The following is an 18,939-nucleotide window of genomic DNA, read 5'->3' on the forward strand; positions in this document are numbered from 1 at the left end:
TGAGCCGACCTTGGTGGTAGGAGGGCTCATACGCTGGAACCTAAAAGTCCCTACGAGCCCTCAAGTCGGCCCTGAACTAGGGGACAGAGTAAGACGACCTGCTCCTCCTAGACACGGAGGAGCAGGAGTCTCAACGGCCAAGCAAACACAGGGGGATACAAAAACAGCTATGGCAGTGACAGGCAAATGGGACCAACACATCACTCACCTGCCTCAGACAACAAACCCTGGATCCCATGTGCAGGTGCTGCAGTTCAGACACCAACGAACACAGCACACACCAGACATCCCACAGGACCCAGGACCACAAGCTGCACTAACATAAAACCCCACACACACCTAAATAACACCGTGAAACATAGAAATTCCAAACAGAGGTTTTATGACCAGAAGGATGGTCCTCACCAGGCAGATGGAGGAGACAGGAGGCTGCTCCAGCCAGCATGGCTGAGAGCAACCTACCGAACCAAGCCAGGAACTGAGGCTTTATAGGCCAAGTGGCCACACCCAACGGTCAAACACGCCCAGTGACTCAACAGACACACTGGGAAGGGAGTTAACCCTTCCAGCACCACAGAAGGGAAAACACCAAACATAACCACAGACAGCCACAGTGAAGGAACGGATGTCAGTGCACACCACACAACACAAAGTGCACACAGACATACAAACGTGCATACACACAAACTCACTCACCTATCTCCGACGGCAACGGCATGCGTGGCAACCGTGTCCTCAAGAACAGCCCACAGGCCGAGACACTTCCACAGCATGCAAACAGCACCAGACGTTGCCGCGGACAACCGCAGGTGAAGGGAGGAGTCCAAGTGCATACAAACATCACCTCGTGCACAACAAACAAACAAGGAGGTGCACAATATCACACGTTGCCAAGGGCAACCGCACACATGCCTATTGTCCGCGGCAACCGCACCTGAAGCAAACAACTAAGTGCCCCCAGCTGCGGTTGACAACACCAAGCCGCGGGCAACCGCATGCGGCTCCCAAGGAGTCACGACCATGACCAAGGGTCGTGACAAGGGTGCAGCGCCCTATGAGCTCTGTCCATTGTGAGATCTGACGTGGAGTCTGGGCCTAGTAGTAGTTTAATAAGCTCAGTCGCTGACTCCATGAGGCCTTCTGCTGTGACTGTTTTGGGGAGGCCTTTTATGCAGATATTATTACGTCTTCCGCGATTGTCTTGGTCTTAGACCATGTTGTATAAATGATTGATGTGGGCTTGAGCGTTGTCCAGGCTAGATGAGACCGTTGCCCCAAAATCTACTATGGCCCACTGGTTAGTCTCCACTAACTCCACCCTTTCAGTCACTTGCCTCAGTTCTCGCTTAATTTCCTGCAAATCTTTCTTTATTGGGCTCAGGGGTTCCACTAGCAGGTCTTTCATAAAGGTAATCGAGACTGGAAGTTGTTCTTGTCCCAAGCGGTTGTCAGCTTCGCTGTCCCGCTCGACTTCTGAGTCCGCTGAGAAATCCCCAGGGGGGGCCTCCTCCTCCAGCACCATCTTCCCGCTCTGCCTGAGTGAAAGTGAGGTTGGCTTTTCTCATAAATTTATCGATTTCGCCGACTATTTGCCCCGGTTTGAGTGGTCCCGGTGTGTTCCTGGGCCTCTCTTTTGTAGTTTTGCACATATTGTCTGTTTATTTAGAGCTGATGAAGCCTGTTTTGCTCCGGTCCCAAGCAGAGCTCACGCTGACATGTGTGTGCTGCTCCGTTGCCAGGCTCTGCCCCTTGCAGAGGTCTTTGTTAAGGAGGCGGGGCACCACACACACAAAAATTAAATGAAATATACCCGTGAAAAGCCGGGTCATTTTGCTAGTACATATATAAATACAGTTGCAAGAAAAAGTATGTGAACCCTTTGGAATTATATGGATTTCTGCACAAATTGGTCATAAAATGTGATCTGATCTTCATCTAAGTCACAACAATAGACAATCACAGTCTGCTTAAACTAATAACACACAAATAATTCAATGTTACCATGTTTTTATTGAACACACCATATAAACATTCAAAGTGCAGGTGGAAAAGGTATGTGAACCCCTAGACTAATGACATCTCCAAGAGCTAATTGGAGTGAGGTGTAAGTCAACTGGAGTCCAATCAATGAGATGAGATTGGAGGTGTTGGTTACAGCTGCCCTGCCCTATAAAAAACACACACAACGCTGGGTTTGCTTTTCACAAGAAGCCTTGCCAGATGTGAATGATGCCTCAAACAAAAGAGCTCTCAGAAGACCTAAGATTAAGAATTGTTGACTTGCATAAAGCTGGAAAGGGTTATAAAAGTATCTCCAAAAGCCATGCTGTTCATCAGTCCACGGTAAGACAAATTGTCTATAAATGGAGAAAGTTCAGCACTGCTGCTACTCTCCCTAGGAGTGGCCGTCCTGTAAAGATGACTGCAAGAGCACAGCGCAGACTGCTCAATCAGGTGAACAAGAATCCTAGAGTGTCAGCTAAAGACTTACAAAAGTCTCTGACATATGCTAACATCTCTGTTAGCGAATCTACGATATGTAAAACACTAAACAAGAATGGATTTCATGGGAGGATACCACAGAGGAAGACACTGCTGTCCAAATAAAACATTGCTGCACGTTTACAGTTTGCACAAGAGCACCTGGATGTTCCACAGCAGTACTGGTAAAATATTCTGTGGACAGATGAAACCAAAGTTGAGTTGTTTGGAAGAAACACACAACACTATGTGTGGAGAAAAAGAGGCACAGCACACCAACATCAGAACCTCATCCCAACTGTGAAGTATGGTGGTGGGGGCATCATGGTTTGGGGCTGCTTTGCTGCGTCAGGGCCTGGACGGATTGCTATCATCGAAGAAAAAATGAAATCCCAAGTTTATCAAGACATTTTGCAGGAGAACTTAAACCGAGTCTACAGACTATTATCATTTTCCTCATGAACAGCACCATCTATTGGATACATAGACTTATATCCTACAGTCTGCAGACTATTATAATTTTCCTCATGGACAGCGTCATCTATTTGATACATAGTCTTATGTCCTGTAGAGATGGGAAGTTCGGACCTTTCACATGAATCAGTTCATTCAAATGAACCGATTCATGAATCGGATCTTCGGTTCATTCGCTGAGCTGACAAGAAGCAAGTGAACCGAAGCTTAATCTGCGCAATGCGCATGCTTCGATTCACTTGCTGACTCGCTGAGTCGGCTCTTGGTCTGAATCTGGAAGTTTATTCTTTAAAACCCTGGGCCAGATTTATCATTAGCTCAAGTCAGAATAATGGAGTGAAAAAGTCGCGAATATTTGCGCAATCGCTTAAACTGCGCAAAAATTTGCGATTTTTTTCTGCTCTGCACTATGCTCGCCAGTTTTCTGAAAGTGGGCATGTTTTCTTATGTAAATGAATCTCTAGACAGATTTACTATTGGGACTATTTAAAAAGTCGCAATTTCACTCCAGTGAGGACCATGCTTATCTTATGAGACTTTTTAATAGAACATGCGACTTTTTCATAAAAACGTGCGACTTTTTCGTAAAGATGTGCGACTTTTGTAAAGCTGCTTACTGATAGATAAACTGCTACCGTCAAACCACATTTATTACAGTCTTAAAGGGCCGATCATCAATCTGACTTGGCTAAAACTGACTTTAGCCATATGTGAAAGTGGAGTGAGCTGTCAGAGTCGTGATAAATCTGGCCCCCTGTGTGTAAATGTCTAATTGGTCTTTCCACATGTAACATCTCTCAAGTGCAACTCTTAAGTGCACAGACTGAATTATACCAGAATTGGACCAGAAGGGGACCACAGGTAATTACAGACATAGTCAAACCTAACAATGTTTACATTTTTCCTCTTACTCCTCCTACTTTTCCACAACCTCCTGAAATACCCCCACATTCATTCACCCAGCAAGGAACTATTCATCTCTTCCTCCATCTTACCTTCTCATCTAATCGCTTGCACAAACCTGTTTGCCAACATAAAACACTTCCTTCACAACAAACACACACAGATACCTGATGCCCTCTCTTATTCTCATCTATTAACACTTTCTCTGCTTCTCCTTACTGCTAGTGATATCTCTCCAAATCCAGGACCCCCTCAGCAAATCCCCACTATCACCTCCATGTCCCACTATAAATCTCCTTCTACAAACTTCTGCAACCCCCTAAACCTAATTACCATTCCTCTGACCCCTGCGCCTTTGGTTCCTCTTGCAGGAGCATTATGGAACGCGCGCTCCGTCTGTAACAAACTGTCGTACATTCATGAACTGTTCATCAGACACCACCTCCCCTGCTGCACTCTCTTATAGTGGATTTCAATTCCTCACACCCCCCGCCCCGGCTGCAAACATGGTGGAGGAGTTGGTCTTCTCCTATCAGACACCTGCTCCTACAGCCCAACTCCACTGCCACCCTCCATTACACTCACCTCATTTGAAGTACACTCTGTTCGCATCTACTCTCCCTCCAACCTTCAAGTAGCAGTCATTTACCGCCCTCCAGGCCCAGCCATCATCTTTCTTGACCACTTTAACACCTGGCTACTACACTTTCTTTCTGCCGACATCCCCACTATCATGGGTGACTTCAACATCCCTATTGAAACATGCCACTCGGCCGCCTCTAAACTCCTGTCACTCTCTTCCTTCTTCGGCCTATCACAGTGGTCTTCAGCTCCCACCCACAGAGATGGTCACACTCTGGATCTGATCTTTTCCCGCCGCTGCTCCCTATCTAGCCTTTCTAATTCGCCTCTCCCCCTATCCGACCACAACCTACTTACCTTCTCTTCATTGGTCTCTTCTGCAGCTCCCCCAGTCCACACACTAGCACACCCCCGCAGGAACCGCAAACATCTCGACTTTTGCTTGCTTTCTGACTCTCTTCTCCCACTCTCTACCATCTGTTGCCTCCAAGACCCAGAAGCTGCTACCACCCTATACAACACCACATTAAGTACAGCTCTGGACACTGTTGCCCCCCTCACACACAACAAAATCCGTAAAATCAACAGACAACCCTGGCACACCAACCTGACCAAAAAACTCAGACAAGCTTCCAGGGCTGCTGAGAGGTGATTGAGGAAATCCCATTCCAAATATCAATCCCTCCTCATATTCAAATCCTCACTCGCTGATGCAAAACAGGTCTACTTCTCATCTCTCATATCTTCCCTGTCACACAGCCCTAAACAACTTTTTAGCACTTTTAACTTCCTTCTCTGTCCCCCAGCGCCCCCACCCTCTCCTCTCTTCTCAGCTGAGGACTTTGCCAAATATTTCAAACAAAAGATAGTCCACATCAGAGAAAGCTTTACTACACAGTCCCCACAGACCCTCTACACAACTGCTCAGTCCTCTTCTCCCAAAACCCGCTTCTCTACCATTACAGAAGAAAAACTCTCCACTCTACTCTCCAAATCTCATCTGACCAAACTGTGCACTTGACCCAATCCCATCCCACCTCATCCCTAACCTCACCGCAGTGTTTATCCCAGCCCTAACTCATCTCTTCAACCTATCACTAAACTCTGGTGTCTTCCCCTCTGCTTTTAAACATGCTACCATTACACCCATCCTCAAAAAGCCTTCATTTGACCCATCTTCCTTGTCCAGTTATCGCCCCATATCACTTCTTCCATATGCCTCAAAGCTACTTGAACAACCTGTCCATTCAGAACTGTCCTCCCACCTCTCCTCCTGCTCCCTCATTGACCGCCTACAATCTGGCTTCCGACCCCATCACTCGACCGAGACTGCCCTTACCAAAGTCACCAATGACCTACTAACAGCCAAAACCAAGAAACAATACTCTGTCCTCCTTCTCCTTGACCTGTCCTCTGCCTTCGACACTGTTGACCACTCCCTTCTGTTGCAAACCCTCTCATCTCTTGGCATCACTGACCTGGCCCTCTCCTGGATCACATCATACCTCACAGACCGGACGTTTAGCGTCTCCCACTCCCGCACCACCTCCTCGTCTCATTCCCTCTCTGTTGGTGTCCCGTCCAGCACTCTCGCACCCCTCCAATCTATCCTCAACTCTGCTGCCCGACTAATCCACCTCTCACCATATTATTCCTCAGCCTCTCCCCTTTGCCAATCACTTCACTGGCTGCCCATTGCCCAACAAATTCACTTCAAAGTACTTACAAATACATACAAGGTTGTCCATAACCTGTCCCCTCCCTACATCTCTGAGCTACTTTCCCGATACACCCCCACACACACTCTCCGATCCTCACAAGACCTTCTTCTCTCCTCTCCTCTTATTGCCTCTTCCCACTCTGGAACTCGCTACCCCAACATATCAGACTCTCACCTACAGTGGAATCCTTCAAAAGAAAGCTGAAACCCCACCTCTTCAGACAAGCCTATAACCAGTGACCCTGCTGCCTCTATACCGCCATGACCAACTTAACCCACACCTACTGTGTCCTTCTCCCATACAATGTAGATTATAAGCCCTCACGGGCAGGGCCCTCTCTCCTTCTGTACCAGTTTATAACTAATTTTGTTTATGATTAGTGCAATTGTCTGTATTATGTATGTGCACCCCTTATCATATGTATAGCGCTATGGAATGAATGGCGCTTTAATAATAAATAATAATAATTATCTACCCCACTGTAGAAAAAAAAAAAAGCTTCGGGGGAAGGGGGGGGGGGGGGTTAATTTAACACTAGGGTAAATAATATAATTAAAATGGAGAGTTAAATGTGTAAAGGTATTAAAAAAATATACATCTCTCTCAATAGTTATATAGCTACTGAATGAGACAGAAGAAGGGATGCCTTTAACATATATATCTCCTTGAGAAGCCAATTTGACCCTAAAGGGTTAATTCAGCCTGTAATCTGAACTGTGTGTCCTGTCACTTCTCTTATCTATCTGCTGACTGCAGTCTGTCCCTTAACCTTATCACTGCTGCAGCCTGGTCATCAGCCTCAGTGTAAACTGTTTGAGTGACTGACTGTTCTTTTAACTCAAAGAATCGAATGAGTCTCTAACTAAGGGTCCATTCACACGTCCGTTATAAACACTCCGTTTCCGTTCCAATTTAAATCGGAACTTTTTTGGATCCATTAATTTAAATTGCCACTGCAAAAATGCGGACACCAATCATAGTGCTGTCCGAATCACGGAATCCGTCCCGTTTTCCCTATTTTTGAGTATGCGGATCCTGAGAAAAATTAAGCTTGTCCTACTTTCTGTCCGTTTTACAGGTCCGTTGTCCATTCAAGTTAATGGATCGGCATAAATGCAGATGACATGCATAAAACCATCCGAATGTCATCCGATTTTGCGGATCCGTTGACAGGAAAATGGATGGAAAAAAAACCCCCAAAAAACAGAATAGCGGAAACACTGAAGTGATTCGGAAGCACTTTAGTGAAAAAAAACGGAAGGTTGTACTAAAAAACGGATGGGCAAAAAAAGAGGACCGTTTATCTGGAAAGGTAAAAACACTGACGAGTAAATGAACCCTAAGTTGGATCTTTAGAGTCTTTTAACCTGTAGACTTATTCAATTCTTATTGTACTGTGTGTGACTCAGAGCTGCTTGCCTGAGCTCTGATTGGTTGCAGGCCGGGGTGGGCGGGGACGGGAGGGGTCGGATTCCACTCTAGGATCAGATTACACTCCTCCCTGATGCGGAGTCTCTCTGCTCTGCTATCTGACTGCCTGGTTTATCAGCTGGAACATTGTTTGCAATATCTTGGCCATATTTATGCAAATGAGCTTAATTGACAAAACATTATAGTAACATAGTAACATAGCACATAAGGCCGAAAAAAGACATTTGTTCATCCAGTTCGGCCTGTTATCCTGCAAGTTGATCCAGAGGGAAAAAAAACAAACTGTGAGGTAGAAGCCAATTTTCCACACTTTAGGGGAATAAAAAATTCCTACCCGACTCCAATCAGGCAAGCAGAATAACTCCCTGGATCAACGACCCCTCTCTAGTAGCTATAGCCTGTAATATTATTACGTTCCAGAAATACATCCAGGCCCCTCTTGAATTCCTTTGTTGTACTCACCATCACCACCTCCTCAGGCAGAGAGTTCCATAGTCTCACTGCTCTTACCGTAAAGAATCCTTTTCTATGTTTGTGTACAAACCTTCTTTCCTACAGACGCAGAGGATGTCCCCTCGTCACAGTCCTGGGGATAAATAGATGATGGGATAGATCTCTGTACTGACCCCTGAAATATTTATACATATTAAATAGAGCTCCCGTCAGTCGTCTTTTTTCTAAAGTGAATAACCCTAATTTTAATAATCTTTCAGGATACTGTAGTTGCCCCATTCCAGTTATTGCTTTAGTTGCCCTCCTCTGGACCTTCTCCAGCTCTGCTATGTCTGCATTGTTTACAGGAGCCCAGAACTGTACACAATACTCCATGTGTGGTCTGACTAGCGATTTGTAAAGTGGTAGAACTATGTTCTCATCACGGGCATCTATGCCCCTTTTGATGCAACCCATTATCTTATTGGCCTTGGCAGCAGCTGCCTGACACTGTTTTCTGCAGCTTAGTTTGCTGTTTATTAAAATTCCTAGATCCTTTTCCATGTCAGTGTTACCGAGTGTTTTACCATTTAATAAGTACGGATGACTTGCATTATTCCTTCCCATGTGCATAACTTTACATTTGTCAGTGTTAAACCTCATCTGCCACTTATCTGCCCAAGCCTCCAATCTATCCAGATCGCTCTGTAGTAGTATACTGTCCTCTTCAGTGTTTATCACTTTACACAGTTTAGTGTCATCTGCGAAAATTGATATTTTACTGTGCAAGCCTTCTACAAGATCATTAATAAATATATTGAAGAGAATAGGGCCCAATACTGACCCCTGAGGTACTCCACTAGTGACAGTGACCCAATCTGAGTATGTACCATTAATAACCACCCTCTGTTTTCTATCATTGAGCCAATTACTTACCCACTTACAGACGTTTTCTCCCAGTCCGAGCATTCTCATTTTATATACTAACCTTTTATGTGGTACAGTGTCAAATGCTTTAGAGAAGTCCAGATACACGACATCCATTGATTCGCCGCTGTCCTCATCAACAGCATAGTACAACAGCATAGTCCAAAATTGATGCTGGCAAGATTTAGGTGTTTGTGTTAATGAACCTATTACCCTATGAATGAGTGTTTTTTATCGAGTAATTGGCAGAACCTTTAGAATGGCAGATTATTGCTAACAAGCGCTTCTATGAACACTCGTTAATAATAATCTTCCCGATATTCAGGCTTTGTAAAGGGACGTTAAGATAAGGAAATTTGGCTTCTACCTCATAGGGGCCTCTTACTCTGGATCGTCTTTGAAGCATAACAGACTAAAATGGATGGATGCATATCTGTTTGAGCCTTACAAATGATGTCATGTTAATAATAATAGTTAATTATAATAAGGTAGTTTTCTTCACATAACACATTGATTCTCCTGAATTTCATCTCTGCAAGTCTAACATCAAAATGGCTGCTCTTGAGCATTTAGGGTAATCTGAAACCCTAAAAAGGGTTATCCGGGGTCAGAGTTGAACCTGGACGTAAGCAATTCTTCCCCCTCCAGACCCTCTGAGTAGCTGTTTGTTTACATTTTTAGACTGCTAGGTAGAGGCTTCCACCTAGCAGTGTTCCTGGTGTTGTCACTGGCACTAATGGGTGGTCTTTACCACTGCCCTAGGCTGTTTTACAGGCGAGGGCAGCGCTAAAGACCACCCTTTAGTGCCGGTGATGTCACCAGGCTCATTGCTAGGTGAAAAACTACGCCTAGCATACTGTGAGAAAGCCCGGTACATCACCAGATATGAAGAAAAAGCCCTTGCCCTGCATGAAAAGTCCGATACTCCATTTAGAAGGGCTGGAGAGGAGTTCTGAACCCAGGCAACCCCTTTAAAAGAGATACAGTATACATATATATATATATATATATATATATATTTTTTTTTAATTATATTTAAATAATACATTTGCAAAGAGAATTTTTCTTACCATTTTGTAATATCTCTACCCAGGTAAAGGTGATGGCTCCTTCTTTGCTGCTTTCACTGAACCTCAATAAAAATGTTCCAGGTTGCTTCTCTTTCAGCAGTGCACGTTCTCTTTCCTTACTAATGAAGCCTGCAATGCATCTATTAACATAAAATAGTTTATGTTATTATCAATTGGTTTTAGACACAGAAATGATATGCAAGAATACTATATTCATAGAATTTGGGCATAGGCAGTGTGACTAAAACACAGAAATCGGTATGGTTGAAATAAGACAAATGACCTTGCTTATCTAGTGAAAAGATTACTGGTTTTGGAATTGGGGAAAAAAAAAAAAAAAAAAAAAATAAAAAGGCAACAAGATTTGGAAAAAAAATTTTTTTTACATTAATAATTTGTGGAGAACCAGTCATGTTGTACATGGTAATGTAATAGCCCATTATCATGTTATTAAGAGATGCTTAGTAAATTACAGTTTTTGTGGGAAAACATTTAGTATAATTTATTATAACTTTTAACTTGGAATTCCTACTCATTTTATGCTTTTGAGTTCTGTGGGTAGTTCTAATCAGTGATTCCCTTCCTTGGGAAGCTGCCAAACATTCAGTGAGGCAAATACTATATCATTTATCATGTAAAGACATTTTATATAAAGCACATACATATGTATTGCTATTATCCATATTGCTTTATTTTCTGGCTGGATTCATTTTTCACATTATACGCTGCTCATTTCCATGGTTACGGCCACTCAGCAATCCAGCAGTGGTAGCCGTGCTTGCTCGCTATAGGAAAAAGCAGTACCCTATGTGCACTCCCACTGTTCGAGCAGAGGTTGGCACTTTTTCCTATAGTGTGCAAGGGCGACCACCACTGATTGATTGTAGAGTGGTTGTAACCATGGAAACAAGCAGTGTACGATGTGATGGAAAAATGAATCTCGCCAGCAAAGGAAGCAATATGGATAATAATACATTAGTAAGTTCCTTGTTTTAACTTTCTCTACATAACAACTGCTATTTGCTGAAGTGAGATGGCCCTTTAATTAATTACCTCACAGGTGTGGGTCTCTCATATAGAAAAGAACCTTGGAGAAATATACCTTCCTCCACAACATATCCTGCATTGGTATCACAATATCAAAACTCACCCATCATTCCACAGACAAAGTAGATGCTTTTTAATTAGCTCTAAGATGCCCTCAATCCAAAGCCAGAATGGAAAGTTCTTGTCATTTAAATTTTCCTAAAGACAAACCGATTAAATAAATTAAAGTACTCTTTTGCACCATAATGAATGTTTTCCAAACTACTTCAAAAGATTGTGCTGGATTACAAGGACATATAGGGTTATTTATCAAACTGGTGTAAAGCAGAACTGGTTTAGCTGCTCATAGTAACCAATCAGATTCCACCTTTCATTTTGAAAAGCTCCTTTGGAAAATGAAAGGTGGAATCCGATTGGTTGCTATGGGCAACTAAGCCAGTTCTACTTTACATCAGTTTGATAAATTATAGTCACCATCTTCCAGAAAAGGCCAAATCTGTCCACGTGTTTTCTCTGGTATTGCAGCTCAACTCATTTGAAGTGAATGGGGCTAAGCTGCAATGCCACATACAACCTGTGGACATGGGTGGTACTGTTATTGAAAGATGGAAGCCGTGACTTGACAACCTCTTTAAAGGCTTACAGATAAAGTGCTTTCTATATGACACAATAGGGTAGCTACAAAATCACTGTACTTCAGGAAGACTAGTTTTATCAGCTAAGAATTGACCTTAAGGGATTATCAAATTTTTTGGGCCTTTACTCCTCATATGTCTGCATTTGGTTTGATGGCCACTTCTGTCAATCATTGGCCGCAAGTAGGGCATCCTGCCCTTGTGTCACTTAATCCACTGACATTAAGCAAGGGAGAGGTGTCACAGCTGCGGGCAGTGATTGACTGCATAGTCATAAAATAGGTGTGTGGCAGCAGCAGCAAGGGACCAAAAGAGCTGGAACTCAACAGGGGAATAGGTAAGTATGCTTCCCTACAGAATTGCCACATCTGGCATAGCCTGACAACATGGGTGTCCTGCGGGATCCCTTTCACTATAATTTGGTCCATCAGGTTCCATGGATGTTGGCAATGGATTCAATATGAGTGTTATGGTGGTTGCAATTGGTACCAGGTACCACATCACAGGGGGCTCATAATAAAGTTGTTCCCCATTCTCTGACTTCCCTAACTTTCTGCTTGCACCCTGAGTGTGGATGGTGTCACTAGACAGAGTGCTGTGTCTCCTTATCACAACAGCCACCTGGTAAGTGAAAAAGCTAGGCTTCACTGTCTGACGTCCTCCTCTGTACGCTGGGACCCACCATTTGACCACCTTCCCAGTGGGAACATAGTCTAAGTTTTACCAGCCTCTGCCCTACATTTCTGCGGGTGCTTTGTAGTGGCAACCCAGTTACCCGATGTTGATGTTGTAAGGGGAGTTGTGGTAAGGGAGACTCCATTCAAGATTTGGTATGGCCTAGGCCTGTAACCATGAAAAGAAGGCATCTACATCTAGGGAAAAGAATATGTGACTAACATCATACGTGTGGATTTTTTACTGTAAGATAAGGCAACAGGTAATCCCAATCTCTGCCATCTTTCTCAACCACTTTTTTCAACATGGCCTTCAAAGTTTTATTGAAGCGTTCCACCAGGCCATCTGTCTGTGGGTGGTACACTGAGGTACGCAACTGGTTAATTTTTTATACTTTACAGAGATCCTGCATGACCCTGGACATGAACGGGGTCCCCTGGTCAGTCAGGATCTCCTTGAGCAGCCCTGTTCTGGAAAAAATCTGAAACAATTCTCTGGCTATAACTTTAGAGTTAGCTTTCCTCAAGGGCACCGCCTCAGGGTATCGGGTAGCATAATCCATTACCACTAATATATATTGGTGCCCCCTTGCGGATTTTACCAAAGGCCCGACTAAATCCATCGCAATTCTCTCGATTGGTATCTCGATAATTGGTAATGGTATTAGAGGGCTGCGGAAGTTTGCGACTGGAGAGGATACTTGGCACGTAGGGCAGGATTGGCAGTAATCCTTAATTTCTCTGTAACACCCGGGCCAATAAAACCTCTACAAAACCCTTTCAAGCGTTTTCTCAGCCCCTAAGTGTCCCCCTAATACATGGTTATGTGCCAGGTCCATTACCATGCGTCGGTATGCTTTAGGAACCACGAGCTGTTCAACTAATTCTTCCCGGATTTTAGTCACCCGGTACAACAAGTTTTCATTCATTGCAAAGTGAGGGTACCTTTCGTCTGCCCCTGGCTCTTGAGGCGCGCCATTTACTACCCCCACATTGTTTAAGGCCCCTTTTAGAGTCTCATCTCGGAACTGAGCAGTCCCAAAGTTTCCCCGAGACACCTCTAAGTCGGGGACCGTCTCCTCAAGGGGAGAATCTTCCTCATTCTCACCTACCATGGCCGAGAACGGAAAGTCAGGGACCATCTCAGGGTCAAGGAGCACGGGGCTGTCTGCAGCACCAGGGTGTTGCTGCGGTACTGCCTTGGCCCACAGGTCCCAGAACACAGGACAGTCTCGGCCAATGATCATCTCATGCATCAATCCCTGCACTACCCCTACCTGGTGGTATACCGTACACTCTTCTGTTTTTAAGGTCACCTGGGCTATTGGGTAGACCTTGGTATCACCATGAATGCAGGTGACTCCCAAGGTCTTCCCAGGAACCAACTTATGAGGAATACTGGCTGTTAGGAGCGTGACCAGGCTCCCCGAGTCCAGAAGTCCCTTTGTGGGGTTGCCATTCACATTAATTGTACAAAAAGGGAGTCCTCCCTCAACATTAGGAACCGCACTACACGCAAACAGTGAGGTTCGTCTCCCCACAGAACAGTCCATTTGTTCTGGGCTGATGGGACATTGGGCTGCCATATGTCCCAGGCCATGGCACCTCCAGCAGATGATCTCTCTTAAGGACGGTTGTGGCGTTGGTTCTGATAGACTCTTGGCCTCATAACGTCCACCCCGGGGGATATTTGAATGCATGACCTTGCGAAGCTCTACTTCCCGTCCCGGCCATTGTTGCTGGTGAGCGGAGAGCAGGAGGGAATGAGTGAGACCGAGGACTGTGGGAACCAGACGTGCTCCGGGTGTCCCAGTGTAGAGCAGATGCTGGCGTTGAGTCCTGGGAAGACTCCCATCAGCTTGCTGCAAGAGTATGGGACTCGGGTAGGAAAGACTCCCGTGTATGACCTACTCAAAGCTGAAGGACAAGCTCATCAACCCAACTTTACGTTTCGTGTGTCTGTTGGAGAAATCAACTGTACCGGTCAAGGACCTAGCAAGAAGGCGGCAAAGCACAAGGCGGCAGAAGTGGCACTCTCCCTACTGAAGGGTGTAGATATGTTTGGAGAAATTCTCGAGGAAAACAGTAGTACTGACTGTACAGCTGAACTACCTGCAGAAGTAACCGTAAAGTCTGAGGGAGCATCTCCACCAACGTCAAGGAATAACAGCATTGACATGAAACCGCCTTTGTCGGCCCAGCAGTCAGAGTGTAATCCCGTGGGGGCCCTACAGGAGTTGGTGGTGCAGAAAGGCTGGAGACTTCCCGAATACACATTAACGCAGGAGTCGGGCCCAGCACACAGGAAAGAGTTCACCATGACCTGCCGGGTGGAGCGCTTTCTAGAGATTGGCAGTGGCACATCCAAGAAGCTGGCAAAGAGAAATGCTGCGGCCAAGATTCTCAGGGTACCCACAGAGCATCGGGAAAATGGAGAGCCAGAGCCTGAAGATGATCAGTTTTCTATGAATACAGGAGGGGGAAGACTGGATGGGAGCAGAGGTCGAGGACTAGCCTGTACTTGGGACTCTTTGCGCAATTCTGCTGGAGAAAAGATCCTTCACCTAACAAGTCATCCACTTACCATCCTTAATTCTGGCTTCTGTGCCCTGCTGCAAGACCTGTCTGAGGAGCAAAGCTTTCAGATCAGCTATCTTGATATTGATGAATGTAGTTTGAGTGGCCTGTACCAATGTCTTGTGGAGCTTTCGACACAACCCACGACTGTATGTCACGGTTCTGCTGCCACGAGAGTAGCAGCCCGTGCTAACGCTGCACACAACGCACTGCAGTATCTGAAAATCATGGCTGGCAGTAAGTGAACGTGAGGAAGAGAGAAGAACAGAAATCTGCTTAATTTTTTGGGGTTACTCAAGGACTCAACACCAGAAGAGCCTAATCCTCTATACTATGTGCACCGCAAAGCCCCCAAATATGCTCCAACAAAATGTGACCAACCGTGGCTGAAAAACAGTTCAATCTTGAATCTGAAAAATCACATAGCAAGTTTTAGGGCACAGTACCGTACTCCCCACGGAGTGGATGGGAACCTTGCTTTGTCCTTTGTCTCTCGGCAGAGACCCACTGGTTTTCACTCGGCTCCAAAACACACAGCTACACAGAGCTCCACCATCAGCCAGGTAATCACACCACTGACCCTGCTGGCTGACTTTTTGTAAGCCCGTCAAAACCCGGCCTGGACCATGGGGAACAGCCAACCCTCCCTGCACTTTGGCTGCTCCCAGTAAGAGCCGGCCCGGATTAGCTTTTCACAGCTATGCTAACTATCAAAGTGTCCATCAGCAACTGCTGCGGACATTTGCACTACTGGCTCCTACTTCACCGAGGCCAGGAACCTCGGTGACACATATCTTCCATCTATGATGGTCCCTTGTGCCTTTCTACACTTTCTATACGTTTTTTTATGCTACGCTAATCTGTCCTTAAAAAAAAAAAGTACAGAAACGCAAACAATGACAGTCAAAAGTATGCATTGTTGAACTATGCCTGCCCAATTAAACTCTACAGCAAAAACTAGATATGAATAGCCCCTACTTCATCCAACCTTACCAATTATGTAACTATGGGGCTCAGTACCAACATATTAGTTATGCCCCTTAATGTTAACCTTCTTTTTTGAACTTTTATAGGGTAATTTATCAAAATGGTGTAACGTAGAACTGGCTTAGATGCCCATAGCAACCAATTCGATTCCTCCTTTCATTTTCCAAAGGAGCAGTAAAAAATAAAAGGTGGAATCTAATTGGATGCTATGAGCAGTTAGATATATGACCCCATTAGTTTTTATTGTATTTTGACAATAAATTACATCTATAACAAATTGAAGTGTTGATTGTCATTGTCGTCTGCGATATGCAAAATAATGAACAACATAGTAATTTGCACTGTAGAGTAAATAAATAAAAAAATAAGCCAAAAGGAAACAAAATGGATAAATAAACTCCTAGGTGATAAGAACAATTGGTGACAAGTGTAATAAGACGGCAGACGGAAGGTGATGGGCCGGCAGATCTATCTCATTCATCACTTTCTATGCCTGTTTTAGGCATAGAAAATGGCCTAAATGTAAGACAGCAAGGAAGCTCTCTAACATTTAGAACTGGCGCTGGATGCGCCAAAGTTATGAAGAGGCCTGCGCCTCTTCATAACTTTGGCAGAACCACCGTCCGCTATGGGCCTTTATTAAGACTGGCATCTAAAACGCTGGTCCTAAAGGGTTTCTGTCACCAGAAATACCAAAATTAAACTGGCTGACATTAGCGATGTGCTAATGTCAGCTGAACCTAACTAGGCTATTCCTAGTTTTATCCATGCACCATTTACTCCATAAATGTAACTTTTATAATATGCAAATTAGCCTCTAGGAGCAGGGTAGGCATTGCTCCTCCATTCTCCCACCTCCGTCACCTCCCTCCAAGTCTTGATTGACAGGGCTAGGCAGCGTTCACATCCTCCTGCTGGCCCTGAATGCATGGTAAATTTCGCACCTGCGTCGTGCAGTGTTCGGCGCAGGCATAGTGAAGGAAGGACACACACTGGCTGCCGACTTCCTTACTGCGCTGAATACTTAACGGCACGGCGCGAGATTTAAAGGGAACCTGTCACCAGTTTTATGGTGTCCTAACTAAGGGCAACATAAATAAGTGACTGATTCGCTTAGCAAAATGCTGGGTCACTTTCTTTAATTGACCCAGTCAATCTGCCAACATCTTGTATTGAAAAGCTCCAGCTGATAATGATGAGTCATGAATATTCATGAGCTCCTGACTCTCCCCGCCCACCGGCTGCAGAATGACGGTTTGCTTCTATAGGAATCAGCAGCAGGTGGGCAGGGGAGTGGCTATAGCTCTGAATTAAATATACGCTGGACTCGATGACCTCACGCCGGACTCGAAACAGCTCATTAGCATGCGGCATCCTTGTGTGTATATTATGAGGTAACCATCTGTCACACCAGTAAATGAATACATCTAAGGCACTTTTTAGTAGTTAATGATTGTATATAATAAGTTAGATTATAATCAAATATCCACATGACAGGTTCCCTTTAACATGCACTCACGGCCGGCAGGAGGATGCGAATGCTGCCTGGCACTTCCAATCAGGACTTGGAGGGAGGTGACAGAGGTGGGAGAACGGCACCTCTAGTTGCAGGAGCAATGCCCCTAGCTCCTAGAGGCTAATTTGCATATGATAAAAGTTACATTTATGGAGTAACCGGGGCATGGATAAAACTAGGAATAGCCTAGTTAGGTTAAGCTGACATTAGCACATCGCTAATGTCAGCCAGTTTAATTTTGGTACTTCTGGTTAAAGAAACCCTTTAATAAATGTGACCCTTTGTTTTTATTTAAAAGTAATACATGTACTTCATTTGACCGTAAACCTGGCTAGCTTATGTGAGGCAGATGCAATGATTTTTACGATAAATAATTATTATTGATAAAGCCTATTATTTCCACTAAAGGATGTGGGTCTGGGTATTTCTGGTAAGTAGTGATTCTGGTTTGTAAAGCAATGATTATATGAGATACTACAGTTCTGCATATATTAGAGAAATAATCCAAATCCATGTGTAGTAGAGGCCTGGGTAGGTGTTAGGGATATTGGATATTTAAATAATTGTGGTAGAAGATTATTGATCGAGTCCCAGAGTGGCTTCATTTTAATACATCCCCACCAGATAATATAGTAACATAGTTTATAAGGCTGAAAAAAGACATCTGTCCATCTAGTTCAGCCTGTTATGCTGCAAGAAGGCAAACCACTGTAGGTGAAAAAATTCCTTCTCGACTCTCGGGCAATCAGAATAAATCCCTGGATCAACAACCCATCTCTAGCAGCTATAGCCTATAATATGATTACACTTCAGAAATACACCCAGGCCCCTCTTGAATTCCTTTATTGTACTCACAATCACCACCTCCTCAGGCAGAGAGTTCCATAGTCTCATTGCTCTTACCATACAGAATTCTCTTCTATGAAGAATCATTCTTGAACCATCTCCCATCTCTGCTATGTCTGATTTGCTCACAGCAGCCAAGAACTGTACACAGTACTCCATATGTGGTCTGACAAGTGATTTGTAAAGTGGCAGGACCATATTCTCATCACGGGCATCTATGCCTGATTTGATGCAACCCATTATCATATTGGCCTTAGCAGCAGCTGCCTGACAAGGGTTTCTACAGCTTAGTTTGCTATTTTACCACTTAGTATGTACCGGTGACTTGCATTATTCCTTTCCATGTGCATAACCTTACATTTGTCAGTGTTAAACCTTATCTGCCACTTCTCTGCCCAAGCCTCCAATCTATCCAGATCCATATGTAGCAGTATACTGTCCTCTTCCGTGTTAATTACTTTACACAGTTTAGTGTCCTCTGCAAAAGTTAATATTTTAATGTGCAAGCCTTCTACAAGTTCATTAATAAATATACAGGTATTGAAGAGAATAGGGACCAATACTGACCCCTGTGGTACCCCACTAGCGACAGTGACCCAATCTGAGTGTGTACCATTAATAACCACCTTCTGTTTT

The 18,939-nt window shown here is 44.4% G+C and overlaps 2 protein-coding genes across 3 annotated transcripts in view; one reads left to right on the forward strand and one right to left on the reverse strand.

The window, feature by feature from the left end:
* Positions 1–18,939, reverse strand: part of STAT1 (signal transducer and activator of transcription 1) — a 1,065,817-nt gene that overhangs the window by 176,752 nt on the left and 870,126 nt on the right. For both annotated transcript variants that reach the window (XM_044304320.1, XM_044304319.1), the window contains 2 exons: positions 11,172–11,266; positions 10,022–10,161 (listed from right to left, as the gene is read on the reverse strand). In XM_044304320.1, coding sequence (XP_044160255.1) covers positions 10,022–10,161; positions 11,172–11,266 — 235 coding nt within the window. The remainder of the gene's footprint in view (positions 1–10,021; positions 10,162–11,171; positions 11,267–18,939) is intronic.
* On the forward strand, positions 14,101–15,334 carry LOC122945285 (RISC-loading complex subunit tarbp2-like). The gene has a single exon (XM_044304321.1). The coding sequence runs from the start codon at positions 14,141–14,143 to the stop codon at positions 15,197–15,199; it is 1,059 nt and encodes a 352-aa protein (XP_044160256.1). The 5' UTR covers positions 14,101–14,140; the 3' UTR covers positions 15,200–15,334.

The sequence above is a fragment of the Bufo gargarizans genome, chromosome 8 (genome assembly GCF_014858855.1).
Source record: "Bufo gargarizans isolate SCDJY-AF-19 chromosome 8, ASM1485885v1, whole genome shotgun sequence".
In the NCBI taxonomy this organism is placed as follows: domain Eukaryota; kingdom Metazoa; phylum Chordata; class Amphibia; order Anura; family Bufonidae; genus Bufo; species Bufo gargarizans.